This window comes from Diplotaxodon limnothrissa, linkage group LG7 (genome assembly GCF_057381915.1).
Source record: "Diplotaxodon limnothrissa isolate DT_005_m linkage group LG7, D_limnothrissa_male_GT1.1, whole genome shotgun sequence".
NCBI classification, from domain to species: Eukaryota; Metazoa; Chordata; class Actinopteri; order Cichliformes; family Cichlidae; genus Diplotaxodon; species Diplotaxodon limnothrissa.
Window position 1 is genome coordinate 1,690,452 of NC_140602.1, and position 14,441 is coordinate 1,704,892.

At 44.2% G+C, this 14,441-nt stretch overlaps 1 protein-coding gene across 4 annotated transcripts in view; it reads left to right on the forward strand.

Annotated features, from left to right (window-relative positions):
• Positions 1-14,441, forward strand: part of LOC146627529 (solute carrier family 45 member 3) — a 50,114-nt gene that overhangs the window by 23,633 nt on the left and 12,040 nt on the right. For all 4 annotated transcript variants that reach the window (XM_085358983.1, XM_085358984.1, XM_085358985.1 and 1 more), the window contains 3 exons: positions 4,630-4,992; positions 11,549-11,739; positions 11,858-12,521. In XM_085358983.1, coding sequence (XP_085215109.1) covers positions 4,845-4,992; positions 11,549-11,739; positions 11,858-12,521 — 1,003 coding nt within the window. In that variant the 5' untranslated portion in view covers positions 4,630-4,844. The remainder of the gene's footprint in view (positions 1-4,629; positions 4,993-11,548; positions 11,740-11,857; positions 12,522-14,441) is intronic.

The window sequence follows — 14,441 nt, forward strand, 5'->3', positions numbered from 1 at the left end:
CTTGATCTCATCTTGGTGCACGTTTTGAATTCCTAAACGGGGATGGTAATCCAATAATTTGGGTCTAATTTGGCCTCTTGATACTTGTTTCTGTAGAGATCCCATGTCTGATGGGAGCCCACCTCGAGGACCTTCCAGGTGTAACCTGTTTGTTTCCTTTTCACCTGCTACTTTTCTACAGTGCTCCTCTCTAAGCAGCTTCCAGGACCAAGTAAAGGTCCAGCTTAACTTTGTCTTGTTTTACAGAGAGAGCCATAGAAAAAGGTTTGCTGGCCAAACAAGCGGTCTGCATAAAGACTGGTCTTGCTTGTCTCTCAGTGCGGACGATTGGGTCCATTAATGTCCAGGAACCGGAGAGGCAGAGCGGCTATAGTGCTGCAGCCATTCAGCGTGAGCCAAGCAGCCAACCAGAGCCTCCTGCTGTTTCTGCAGCCACGGCCTCCGCTGTGTTTTTGGCTGTGATGTCATCTCAAAACAATTCCTTCCGCTCTTCTCTTACAAACCTTGATATCTGCTGCGAGACCCTCCGCTCGTACCCAAACATGCTTCCTGTATCTTACCGTCTATAAGAATCCTGCATCAAAACATTTAGTCTGGAGTTAATACCTCCCTCTATTAAATTACTCTCCCTGGCACAATGTATACAAAGGCTGTTTTGTATTCTAAGAATACCACTCGGAGTCATTAGGGCTGATTTTTGTGAGTTGGGAGGGGGCGAGGCTGAATAGGAATTGGTAATGGAGCAAAAGGAGAGCTGACAACAGTAAACCAGCCTCCATCTCCTCGCCGTCACCTGTCTGGCTCCGGTTGTGTTATTTGTCAGGTGAGCAGCAGGAAAGTCATTTGTCTAACAGCCTAAGCGTGCCTTTGTGTCTCCGAGGCTACGTGAAGATGAAGGTCATGACTGCAATGCATTGTAGAGTCAGGTGTCATTAAGTAAGCAGTGGAGTGAGTGTGTGTGTGTGTGTGTGTGTGTGTGTGTGTGTGTGTCTCCTTTGTCCCCTCTCCCTAACATGCAGACTTGAGAGCTTGAAAGCTCCGTTCTGCTTTAAAACGGCACCACAAACGCTTTGTTAGCTGTAGAGCTACAATTTACAATAAACTGACCCTATTTTTTATATTTGACTTTAACCTCCTAAGACCTGAACTCTTCCACAGCAGCATTTTTAATTTCTCTTTGATATTTGGGCAGATTGGGACCTAACGAATGTAAAAAAGAATTACCATATATATATATATATATATATATATATATATATATATATATATATATATATATATATATATATATATATATATATATATATATATATATATATATATATATATATATATAATTTTTATTTTTTTTTTTTTACCTTATTTTTGTTTCTAAGAAAAATGAGAGCCACATATGAGGATATTCGTTTAAAATTTCGATAGAACAGTAGCAGCATAATGTCCTCGTAAGTGGATATCAGGCCCTTATAGAGCAAAATTAAGTATTTTGGTCTAAATAACACAAAATGGGATGTCCACATAGGTGGACGCAGGTCCTAGGAGGTTAAGGAGCATGAATGAATGTCACTCTGCACTGCTGTCTTGCAGTCCTTCTTTAGTTCGACACAGTTTCATTTCCAAAACACTGTAATCTGACGCGCATTTGGGAAAATCAGATTTCTGTACTCTTGCCACTTTTTCAGTCTAACAGAGTCAGATGGGGCTGCGGTGGAAGGCGTTCACACCGAGAACCATAAAGATGTCAGAAGGTTCCTCTTAGAATGCAGGTCAAAGATAAAGCTGACCTCAGAGGAAGGATGAGGAAGAAATCCACACACACACACACACACACACACACACACACACACACACACACACACACACACACACAGAATGTTGGTAGGGGGTTGTAGTGGCCAGACAGGCCCAGGGGCAAAGGCTGATCCCCTGATGAGTGTCTTTCAGTGCGTCCAGGCTGGGTGGGAATAAGATCTGACGGGTGTGAAATGGACCTCTCTCTCCCTGTGACCCGGGCGCCTGATCGGCCCGGCCTGCTAACACTGTTGCATTGTCCTTCAGATTCTCAGAGAGCCTCTATATCAAAAGTGTCATAATGACAAAGATGGGAATGTATGAATGCCTGAGGAAGTCTTGCAGTGGTGTTGATAGCATTCAGTTAATGTCCCTGATTTGTAATGATGTGAAAGGCATCAGAGATTTTAAATGGACCTCTTAGCTAACACCTTATACTATTCAAAATCCACTGGTGGGGAAAATGGCTTGGCCACTATTTTATGTCTTTATCAGCTGTTTCAAATCAAAATCAAATCACTTTTATTGTCACATCACATGTGCAGGCACACTGGCACAGCACATGCGAGTGAAATTCTTGTGTGCGAGCCCCACAAGCAACAGAGATGTGCAAAATACAACAACACAAACGAGCAAAATACAAGAATGGCCAACCTGAAACTAATAAATATATGTACAATATATAATAGTGTATGCTGTATGTTTTGTTGTTTGTTTGTTTTTTAAAGAGGTTTTTTTGGGGTTTTTTCCCACCCAGCAAAGTGGAAAGTCCTTGAAATACCGACTGAACCCATCTGTGCTTAACCGAGTCTCGTCTGAGATGATCACATCCATTTTGTTTGCTGGGAGTGAACAGATGGGCAGCATTGGCAGATAAATGTCACACTAAATGCAAATATAGCGCCTTGTTTTTGTGGTTGTGGCTGTTCTGACCATTCGTGCTCTGCCCCTCTGCTTTAACAGAACACACCGTCTCATTGGTGGATGATGACGACAGTGTTTCTCTTGGTTGTGTTTTTGTTTATTTTCTGCTCCAGGAAGCAGTGCGATCTGCACATGGATGTTCATGGATGGCAGTTTTCTATTTAGAGGACTTTCATCAATCTGCCTCTTCTGCTGTTTCCAGATATTTCAGTTTATGTAAGATTCTGCTTTTGGTTTTCAGACTCAGTTCAAAACACTGAGAGACTGGTCGCCTTATCGGCATGTTCGGGTGAATGATTGGAGCACTTTCAGGTATATGGAGTGAATACATGCTGTTTGATTGGGAAAGTGAGAGTTTCACGAGGCTGTTATGATTTGACTAGAATTAAACAACTTTTAAAAACATGTTGGAGAACGTATGCTTCAATGTGTGTTTGGGTCGTCTGTCAACGTGATCAATAAGGATACAGTTGTTGTTCTTTTGAACCTAAAAGCACCAACTTGACCAAACTGTCGATGACGGTGTTGTCAGTCTGCCTCTATCTGGCATCACATTGGATCCTGTAGTAGTGTCTGGCATGCTGAGCCCATATACCGGGGTTGGGGAACTCCAGGCCTCGATGGCCAGTGTCCTCCAGGTTTTAGACCCGTCCTTGATCCAACACAGCTGATTCAAATGGGTAAATTAGCTCCTTGACATGTCTTCAAGTTCTCCAGAGGCCTGGTAATGAACTAAACATCTGATTCAGGTGTGTTGACCCAGAGTGAGATCTAAAACCTGCAGGACACCGGCCCTCGAGGCCTGGAGTTGGACACCCCTGCCATATACAGTCAGAGCATTATCATTCCCAACGCGTAACATACTGATGATTTGCCCCGCCCCTGGGCGTCACGTGCTAATGCGAAAGGTGCTATTCCAAGTCCTTATGAAACGCTCTGGGTTGTCAGTTGAATCCAACAGAAAGCCGCTCGTGGCGCTAAGGCACGCTCAAGCAGAGACTCCAGCTGTCCATTCGCGTAAGCTTAACGCTACTACATCGTGTTTTCCAAAGTGATTCAGGATCAGGACGTGAACAGATTTAACATACATGACGATTTGTTAGGTTGATTTTCATGTCACATGTAAAACACATGTATAGGTTCATTCTGACCCGTCTCACGCCTCAGAACGCGTAACGTGCCGACAATTTGTCTCAGTCGTCGTTATGTTAGGTGATGGGATGACGTGTTGTATACGTTACAGGTGACTCGACTGATCATCTTGCCTGATCCTTTCTGCCCAGCAAAGATCTTTTATTGCTCATTGAGTTCAACAATAATCTGCAGAATATGTGACTAAAGCTCCAATCAGAGCTCAATAATGCAATAATGACAGTGTAGGCTCCGGGAGGTGTGGGTGCTAATACTGGTGCTCCTGTCAAGTGTCGTGGTGAGGGATAGTAAGAAAAGAGAAATTCAACTTTTCCGAAAGCTAATGGTTAATTTTTTTTCTACATCTCTGGCATATTTTAAAACGAGGCGGAAAAAAGCGAGCAAGGAAAACAGCAGAGAGTAATTTGCATAGCAAATGGTTTGCCACGTTGCTCCAGCTGATTCATCTGCTTTCCCTGTTGTTGTTCGTGCTGCCCTGAAGCTGTTGGTGAAGAGCTCAGAGAATCCATCATTGCTTTTTGACTTTTGCTGCCATTTCCGTGTCTTTGGAACATATAATGCAACCTGTTTGAGCTTGTGTTCTGTTACAAGGATGCTGATAATCCCCTGTGTAACCTGAAGCCACTGACATCTGTGGCTTTACAGGTGTCATCCTGTGAATAATCGGTTTTGCTCAGGTTTTATTTCAGCTTTCAAACTGGTAATTTCTGCACGATGGTCATGATGTGACTGTGCACTGAAAGCTTTTCTTTTGCTCTTCAGATCCAGAATGCTGAGAAGAGGATGAATCCTCCAGGTCATCTGAGACATCAAAGTGTCTTTGCTGCTGTCCCTTTGCGACAGTCCTCAGGTCCGACCGGGGCACCATCTGCTTCCCCTCATCCCCCCCTTTGTCCCTATCCAGATCCTTCCCCCCTTCCCTGCCCCCAGTAGTGACCATCCCAGAGGGAAGGAAAGGCGACCCAGCCTCTGTAAATATGCCTGGATGGAGGTCTCATTGGCGTCTTGTTCTCCTGAACTCCCTGACCTGTGGCCTGGAGATCTGTGTGGCAGCTGGGATCACATACGTTCCTCCACTGCTGCTGGAGGCTGGAGTAGAAGAGCGGTACATGACCATGGTGCTGGGTAAGCTAATTACTAGGCCTTTTCGGCACCTCGCGGTGTGGGTGTTTGCATGCACTTAAGCCTCACTCTCGTACACGTATTCATGCTCTCTCGTCGTTTCATCTCTTTCTGTTAAACATGAAAGGCAAAGGTGGGACCGCCCACCCTGCAGGTTTCAGCTGCGTGTCCTGTCTATCTCCTCGATGGCTGGTTCAATGACGATATGTATTTTAAATAATAGTTTCATGGTATAATTGATACGTTAGACACGAGAGCTGGGAACCAGAGTGACTAATAATGAGCATTTCCTGTTTCCGAGTGTCTTTGACAAAAAACCCAAACAAACACAAAAACCAGACCAGTATAAAACATTGGTTTTTGCCTTGAGCTAGGCCTGGCTGGTTTGCAAGGACCGAATAGGAGACTGTGCTCGAGTCCAGCGGTCCAACCGTTTTAGCGCCATGGACCGGCCTTTAAGGTGCAGCGGAAAAATAATAAAAAATAAAATTATACGACCAAAACAAAAACTGTGGTATTTTGTAAATATAATAATAAAGGCGAATTCACTGTGTAATTGTGTAACTTTATTAGCGGCGATAAAAACCGTGAAAACCATAACTTTCACAGCCCGGTACCAAACGACTCACGAACCTGTACCGGTCCGTGGCCCGGGGGTTGGGTTGGTCTAGTCCACTAACTCTGAATGACACATTATCTCCAATAATAATATGATATATAGTATATAATTTATATAATAGTACCTGGGTGTTTCGGCCCAGATATACTGTAAGGAAACACTGATCAGCGATTCTGTGACACTTTATACGTTGCAAACTAATAAACATAATTTTTGTGCATCTGCAGGAAGATCAAAAGGACAAAAAGCAGGGTTTCTGTGAATTTCGTAGGTTTTGCTGTAGTGTAAAGCTATCGGCATTAATTTTTGCAGAAGCACTGTATATAAGATCCAGTGGCAGCTAAATTTGTGTGTCACAGTGGGGGTGTAGCATGGGAGTGCGAGTACGCGTCGGGGCAGCCATCTTCCATTTAGGTCATAAAAACATAATTGAGGTCTTTATGGAGGTAAGTGGTCAACTCACCTGTTTTGTCAGTGTGGCAATCAGGCAGCAGGGAGGAGAACTGTGGGAGGAAGAGCCACGTCCTCCAGACCGTCAGACACACAGAGCTGCTTCATTCAGTGTTTGGAGCCACTGTAATGTGAACATATTAACCCAACTTTGTTGCTTACATGAAAATACAGTAACGAGTTACAAGTAATGCGTTACTGTAATCCAATTACTTTTTTCAAGTAACGAGTAAAGTAAGGGATTACTATTGCAAAAAAGGTAATTAGATTACTGTTACTTTCCCGTAAGCACACTGCGTTACTAAAACCGTGATTTTTTTTTTTTTGATTTTTTTTTTGCGAGAATGTCTCATGACAGTGACGTAAGCGAGTGCGACGTTCGTGACAACAGCTGTGTGCAGATCAACAGTGGATCATATATGGAGTGCAGAGAGAGTATGAGCGTGCAGCGTTTAAAGCGTGGAAGCACTGACCTTACTTTGAGTTTGATTCTGTAAAAAGTGACAAAAACATTAGTGTCCGTTGTGCGCGGGAAGAAAACAAGCACCGAGTGCGCTACCAGGGGAATGAGAAACTCCCAGATTCTTCCACTGACCGCTGCGGCACACCTGCACCACGGCAAACCTCCGCCTGCCCCACTCCTGCTAAACAGGTGAAAATAGAACAACAGGGCTGCTGACTTTATTTATTTTCTGCTGTGTTTTACTTGCATCTATTTGAAAGACTGAGTGTAAACACAAAAACCATTTTATTTTATGTGCTGGAATGTGCAGAAAATAGGTTTAAATGTTAAACTAATTTCTTCCAGTCAGAGAATGTTGCAGATAATTACATTTTTGCTTGATGCATAAAGTTAAAAGATTACAACTAATAAATCAAGTTTTAAAAAAAGGCTTTTTCCATTTGATTACATTTTGTATGATGGATTATGCAGAAAATAGAATTGGGTTTAAAGATCTATCGCTTTATCACCTATTCAGGTTGTAAATCGTGTTTTGTTTTTTTTGTTTTTTTTTTAAAAAGTAACTAATTAACTTACTTTTGAAAATAAGTAATCAGTAAAGGAATGGGATTACTTATTTTCAAAAGTAATCAGTAATTAGTTACTGATTACTTTTTTTCAAGTAACTTGACGAACACTGCAATTCACTAAAGCATAATTGGCTTTGCCTCTGGTGCTGTATGTATTTGAGGCTTATTTGCTCACGCCGGTGTGTAAGGACCTTCCCACCACAGGTTTCCAAAATGCCCACTGGACCTGCAAAATGTATAAATGGAGAGCAGGAATTTCCCCACCGGCACTGATTTCATTGAAAGTAATTAATAGGTTGTGTCACGAGTGTAGGGTTCGATGATCTTATTGCCTATAACCGATACCGTTTCTGGTGTGAGGCGTGATGGCGACGGCTCAGTAGTGCAGAGTGGTAGACAAAAGGCCATTTCTCCAAACCCGCAGTTTCTTCAGCTCACACTCATTTCGAAATCAAACTAATAAACAGTGATGACATGCTTGTGTTTCCCCTTTGATGATGATGACGGTAATGGATGTAACCGCTCTTCACACAAACGCGTTCTTTCCAAAAGGGTGCAGAGGTGTTTCAGCTGTGTTGGGTGAATGTCAAGATGCTATTATTAAATTATAATGAGGCAAATTACATTTAATGTGGATCTATTATTAACGATAATTTGATTTGAAGCATTCTCTTATTCTTGGAACACGAGCTAAAAGTTCACCTTGATTGGCAGCCGGTTGGTAATCAGTCCCTGAGATCGTTAGCACTACCCTTTGAGGAGTTCTTCAAATGAATACATTTATGCACAGGTCTGAGGCTGCGTCCACACCAGCACGGATAGATTTGACAACTGTGTTTATGTCTGAAAACGCTCCACACTAGCATTTTCAGTCGTTTTCAGAGTTGTGCGTCCACATTGAAAAGGCCGAAAACGCTGACGTTCCAGTCCTGCGCATGCGTGAAATGCAAGAAGATTCGACCTGCCTCATTTCTGTCTGCTGCTTATTTACTTTCCGGCTCTTTGAAACGTCGCGGCAGAATGTTGAGGAAAAGCACCGAGTTTGTTAAATGGACTCACAATGAGGTGGAGTTGTTGCTGCGAGTAACACAAAAGTACAAAGTTGCAAAAGCGAGTGAGAATTAAAGAATTTGAAGAAAAGCTCTCTGGAGCGCGTGCAGACTGATATTAAACTCAAACAAAACAACTGCTGTATAATGCCCTCCGCTATCTTTGTTTAATTAGTCACATGACTGCATCACATGACTAACATGCGTCATCGTTTTCGATAGTCTCTGTTTTCGCTGTCCACACTGCAACCGTTTTCAAATGTATACGTTTTCAAAATGCTGCGTTTTCCTTGAGCGAAAACGCCGTCTCAGCGTGGACGGGAGGCCAAAACGGAGAGAAAACGATGTGTTTTCAAATGCAAACGCATTAGTGTGGACGTAGCCTGAATCGTTGGAAGCTTCAGCCAAAGGTGGTGAAGCTGAAATGGACCAAATCCCCTGCGTTACTACATCCCAAAGGATACTCTATTGGATTGGCATCTGATGGCTGTGGAGGCCATTGGAGTGCAGTGAACTCGTTGTCGTGTTTAAGAAACCAGTTTGAGATGTCTGAGCTTTGCGGGATGCTGCTTCATCCTGCTGGAAGCCATCAGAGAATGTAGTCGGTGTAGACAGGGTCACCAGCAATACTCAGACCATTACACCAACGGCACTGTTGATACAAGGCTCCATGTATCTGTGCTTTAATGTTGTTGACGCCAAATTCAGGCAGAAGTCAATACAACATTTTCCCAATCTTCTGTTGTCCAGTTTTGGTGATTTGAACTTCAGCGGGTTGCCTGCATACCATGTTGACCATCTGTATATGCCTAAATACTATGAGTTGCTGCCATGGCATTGGCTATTTGGATATTTGCATTAATGAGCCGGTTCGGTGACTGCGCTTACAGGGAAGGCCCACTTTAGTTGAAATTGTTCGACATGTGGACTACGAACTAAAAACGAGTTCATGACCTTTAGTCTGCAACAGCGTTTCGGTGGGTCGTACGTGACAAAGTAACATCCCCACTGAGGAAAAAGAGACGATCACTGTTATTCACTTTACCTGTCTGATTGGACTGTTAGCATTTGTACTGTGTGCTAATATGAATAGTTGCTTTATCCTGTAAGTGCAAATGGCATTCCCGTGGTCCTCACTGCAGGCGTCTGTTTGAGACGTTGCCTTGTGACTGTACTGATGATAGATATAATTCCACCGTAACAAAAGGCTCAGAGTGCACAACAGAAATGGCCATTCAGCTGTATAAAACAATATCCCCTCCTACTCTTGCACTTCTCTAACAGCTGCTTGTGATATGAAGAAAAATGATTTCACTGTAGCGTTGCTCTCAAACACGCTGCACTGTAAGCCAATCTGGAAATGGCTTTCAACCTAATTCCTATATGCTTGTATTATAATGGAGTGCTGGGATGTTATTTGAATGAAGATGGATATCGTGTCTTGGGAGGCTTATAGCTAATTTCCCCAAGCAGCAGTGTCAAGTTCTCCGATGGCTGCTGTCTGCTGTATCTAATAGCCATTTGTGGTTGCTTCATCCAACAGTAATTACTTTCTTTCTCTAGTTTCTCTTACTGGGGCAGAGAGCGTTCTGCTTTTTAGCATTTAATCGTAAGTACGTTTAGTTGAGCACATGTGACGCTTTTTTATTCATTGTATTGGCTATTTTTCATAGCACACATGCGTGTTTCTAAACTGGAGTTTGCATTGTGTTTAGGAGAGGTAAGAGTGAGTGGGGAATGTGTGATGCAGTGACACTTCCAGCTGTAGATGATAAGGATTGTTTTGAGGGGCCTCCACAGCTGCAGAGGGAGAAATGTGATCGAGGGTAGACTCGCTGGCAGCAGCGTATTTGTTCTACCTGTCTCCATTTCCCAGTTTAAGTGGCTCCTTTCAGTTCATGCTTTTAAGAATTCTCTTCATGTTTCACTTTCTTGTCAAACTGCAGAAAGAGTGCAAATTGATCTTGCTTGTGTGTCCATGTTGGGTGGCTGTAGCTCAGGTGGCAGAGCAGGTCAGCCACTAATCAGAAGGTCGGTGGTTCGATCCCAGGCTGCATCCTGGCTGCATGCCAAATATCCTTGGGCAAGATACTAACCCCGTGTTTGCCTACTGGTGGTGGTCAGAGGGCCCGGTGGCGCCTGTGTCCGGCAGCCTCGCCTCTGTCAGTGTGCCCCAGGGCAGCTGTGGCTACAATGTAGCTTGCTATCACCAGTGTGTGTGAATGGGTGAATGTAGTGTAAAGCGCTTTGGGGTCCTATGGACTAGAAAAGCGCTATATAAATGCAGGCCATTTACTACTTTTTGAACGTTAGTCTCTTTGGAGACAAAGGTGCCACCGTTGGTAAGAAACTCACAGGGCGACTTCAGAGCCATTAGAGTCAGGCGAACTTGGGAAAAGTGTTCCCACGTTTGGGGCTCTGTCGTTTAACATCCACTTTCCAAGTCTGAGGCTCCTTTCTGAGAGCCTGTCTGCATTTCTCAGTGGGCGATGGCCTTTACGTTGGGGATGGGCTTAATGGGGACCAAGTCAACACCGATAATCAGACTTGAAACGAGCGTAAACTTAGACGCTATTTGCAACCACCCTCCAGGTGCAGGGCACAGATCCACCAGAGCTCAGACTTTCTGCAGAAACTGGAACTTGCGGTTAAGCTGGATCAGTTTGGAGGAACGAGAGCGATGACCTGTTTCTTTGGTGGTAGAATTGATCTTTTCGGGTCTTTCTGACCTTAAGTTTCTTCCCCATATTTGCTGCTTTACTTTTACGCCGGACTCTAACACACACGTGTCACGTTAGAGGTGCTGCAGAACAGCGTTCATGATTAACAGGCTTCTGTGTATTTTTATTTTTCGTGCGTTCTGTAAACACTTAAATGAAGGACAGCGTGGCCACTGGGCACGCACGAATTCCTTTTGATGAGAAATGATGTAAGAGTACTTCACGGGGCACCTTCTTAAATGTCAAAATCTAGCCCTGAGATCTCATCACATTAGATCTTGTGTGGACCAGCGTCTCATGGTGTGTTCTAATTAGCCAGACCCAGCCACGTGTGAAGGATGACTGCTACCTTCAGGCAGCGAGCCATCTGTAGGAACCGTCACCTCAGCAGTCATTAATGATGGCAGAGACGCATGCAGTTCACCCCTGAGGTCGATAACAAAGAATCTAAGGCAACCAGTAAAAATCTGGCTCCATTCGACCAGTTCTAGTATCTTTTAACCATACTGGTGTTTGTGGCAAAGACATGTTTGAGTTGATAGGGATTGGTTTTGATTTTTCTGCCACATCGACATCTGTGAATACATGTTTTCCCCAACATTGTCTGTGTTTCTTTATGCTTTGTCTTTGCATCTTATGGTTTGTTAGTATGATCTCTGACTTCTGTGTTTGCCTGGTTGTACCTGCAGGCATCGGGCCAGTGCTTGGCCTGTTGTTCATCCCCCTGATCGGCTCAGCCAGTGACCAGTGCAACAGCAGTTACGGCAGGAGGCGGCCTTTCATCTGGCTGTTGTCGATGGGAGTCCTTCTGGCGCTTTTCATTATTCCCCACGCTGACGTCCTGGCAGCCCGCGTTGCATGGGGTGGCCGCACGCTCCAGGTGTGTGAAATGTTTGTTTGAATTTGAGTTTTTCAGACAAAGGGTAAATTCTTCCCGAGAGTTTATTCGTTTGAAGACTGTGTCCTCCATATAACCTTGCGTTTCCTCCGTGTTCCAGGTGGGCTTCCTGATCCTTGGTGTTGGGCTCCTTGACTTCTGTGGACAAGTTTGCTTCACACCGCTGGAGGCTCTTCTGTCAGATTTGTATCGGGATGAGGAGGACTGCAGCCAAGCCTTTGCCATGTTCTCCTTCATGGTGAGCTTGGGAGGCTGTGTGGGTTATTTGCTACCTGCGCTGGACTGGAGTCACGGCCTCCTCTCTGTTTACTTGGGAGGCCAAGCAGAGTGCCTCTTTTCCCTCCTCATCCTCATCTTCATCTCCAGTGTGCTAATCACCATGAAGGTGTCCGAGGAACCCTCTTGTGCCAACAGCGGCGCGGGAGAGTCGGGATCTCTACTGGAGCCGGGGACCGGTGTGATGGAGGCCGGCCGGTGTGGCGTGCCACGCTCGTGCTGCTACCTGCTGAAGTGCAAGCTGAGGCTCCTCAAGTCTGGACCCCTGATGTGCTTACTGAGGACATGCTGGTCCATGACGCCGGCCATTTACAGGAGCTACTGCCACGTTCCACGGGTGATGAGGCAGCTGTGCGTGGCTCAGCTCTGCAGCTGGATGGCTGTCATGTCTTTTATGCTTTTCTACACAGACTTTGTGGGTGAAGGCCTTTATGAGGGCGTGCCCAGTGCATTACCAGGGAGTGTGTCCAAACAAAGATATGATGAAGGTCAGATTCCTCTTTTTACATTACGTGCATATGATGTAAGATTTATGTCTTGCATCTTTATAAATGTGTTTGTAGCTCTAGACAGTATGGCATTGCCAAAAAAAAGTCTTAAATGCACAAATAGCTGATTACCGGTGCTCGTTGTGCTAATCGGATGCAGGACGTGTCCTCCTCTTTTTGTCATCGTGGCACACAGCTGACCTGGAATCCCGTGTATCTGTTATCATGCATCCGTTTCTGGTCTGTCTCAGGGTATCTGATATAGACAGAAACGATGGCTGAGACTAACACACCGATACAACACTGCAGATAGGATTGTGAGCGTTTTGTGAAGTTTTACCTTTTTTTTTTTTTTTTTTTTTTTTTTTTTTTTTAAAAGCATGTCAAGTAAATCCACTCCAAAATTTCAGGTATTGTGCTCCACTCCTGCTTAGGGCTGTGCGATATGCCGAAATATATCGGATGACAATATAAAAAAATGTATTGTTTCATAATACAGTCTCGCTTTTATTTCTTGCTGTCGTAAAACGCCATTTACTGCAATATTTCTTCATTGTTTTAGATGACTGTTAGCAACAGTCACTGCGGCACCACAGAAAGACCAGCCAAACACATCGACAAGCTCGTTTCTAAACGAGGGGCTGCGCTGTGCAGAAAACTGCAAATTACGCAGCAAAAGGGTCCCCACCACAGAAAGCTGCTGAGCTGTTTGATTGGACCCGAGTGACCAATCATGCCAGGCAGAGGCAGGACTTGGTGCCAACCAACTTTAGTTATTTTTATTTATCAAACATTTAATTTACAAATGAAATTTGAATTAATTTTAGTTTACTTAATTTGACAGTTAAGCCATGTAACATTTTTTCTGTTATAGCCTGCTATTAAAACTGTCACCATCATCACCCACAAATATATTATTTACTTTAAGATCATATAACCATACAAGCCCACGCGTGTTCTGACGTCTGGGTTTGTGCTTTTTAATGTGCAAACGTTTTCCTAAAGTGCAGCTGTGCCCAGAAAATGTTATTACCTAAAACAAAATGCAGCAAAGCAGTAATGGAATACATTTTCATTACCTCCTCTCACTACAGCAGGGATAAAGATTTCACTACTCAGTTTTTCTAGTCAGTCAGTCAGCCACCACATGAGACAGCCACTGGGGGGCGTGATGATCAGTCTCCATGAGGAAGAGGCATCAAAGCAGAGATGATATCTGAAGGATTCAAATGCCACTTCATTGCCAAACACTCATTTCTACCATCAAGTACCTCACCTCTCTGCCCAACATCTTTCAACAGAGGAATAACACTGGCCTCCCTCTTTGTAGGAGGACCGCATCTCTGCAGGATGAATGGCTCGATGAATGCTGTGGAGAACAGCCTGGATCTCTGAATGCTCTTGTGCATTTCTCCATTACCTTAGTACCTTGTTAGGGGCTAAATTCTTGGTGAAGTCACTCAACTCTCTGCAAATGGGGGGTACATTTTCTGTACCACCCAACCAGGCATATGAAGCCTTTCAGCTCACCCTTCCTCTCAGTGGAACAGGAAAGGACTGGATAGCATCCATTTTCCCAGCTTGTAGCTTGACCCTGCCTAACTAACAACAAAGCTCAGGTACTCTATGGGTACCTGTGCAGCGGTGAGGGCTGATGCCCAACCCAAGAGGCTTTATGTTGTAGGATTTATTTACTCTTCCCAGTCCCAACTGTACACCACCACATCATCCAGATATTCTACTGAAAATTCGGACATATCGCTCAGCAATTCAGTCACTGAAATGTGGCTGGCGCCCCCTGGAGGCCAATGATATAACTAAACGGGTACATACCCTCGAAGGCTGTGAGTTCTCTTACCTCTGGTGCTGAGGCCAGCTGCCGATATCCTTTAGTTCAGAGTGCTGATGTGTTTAGGTCCA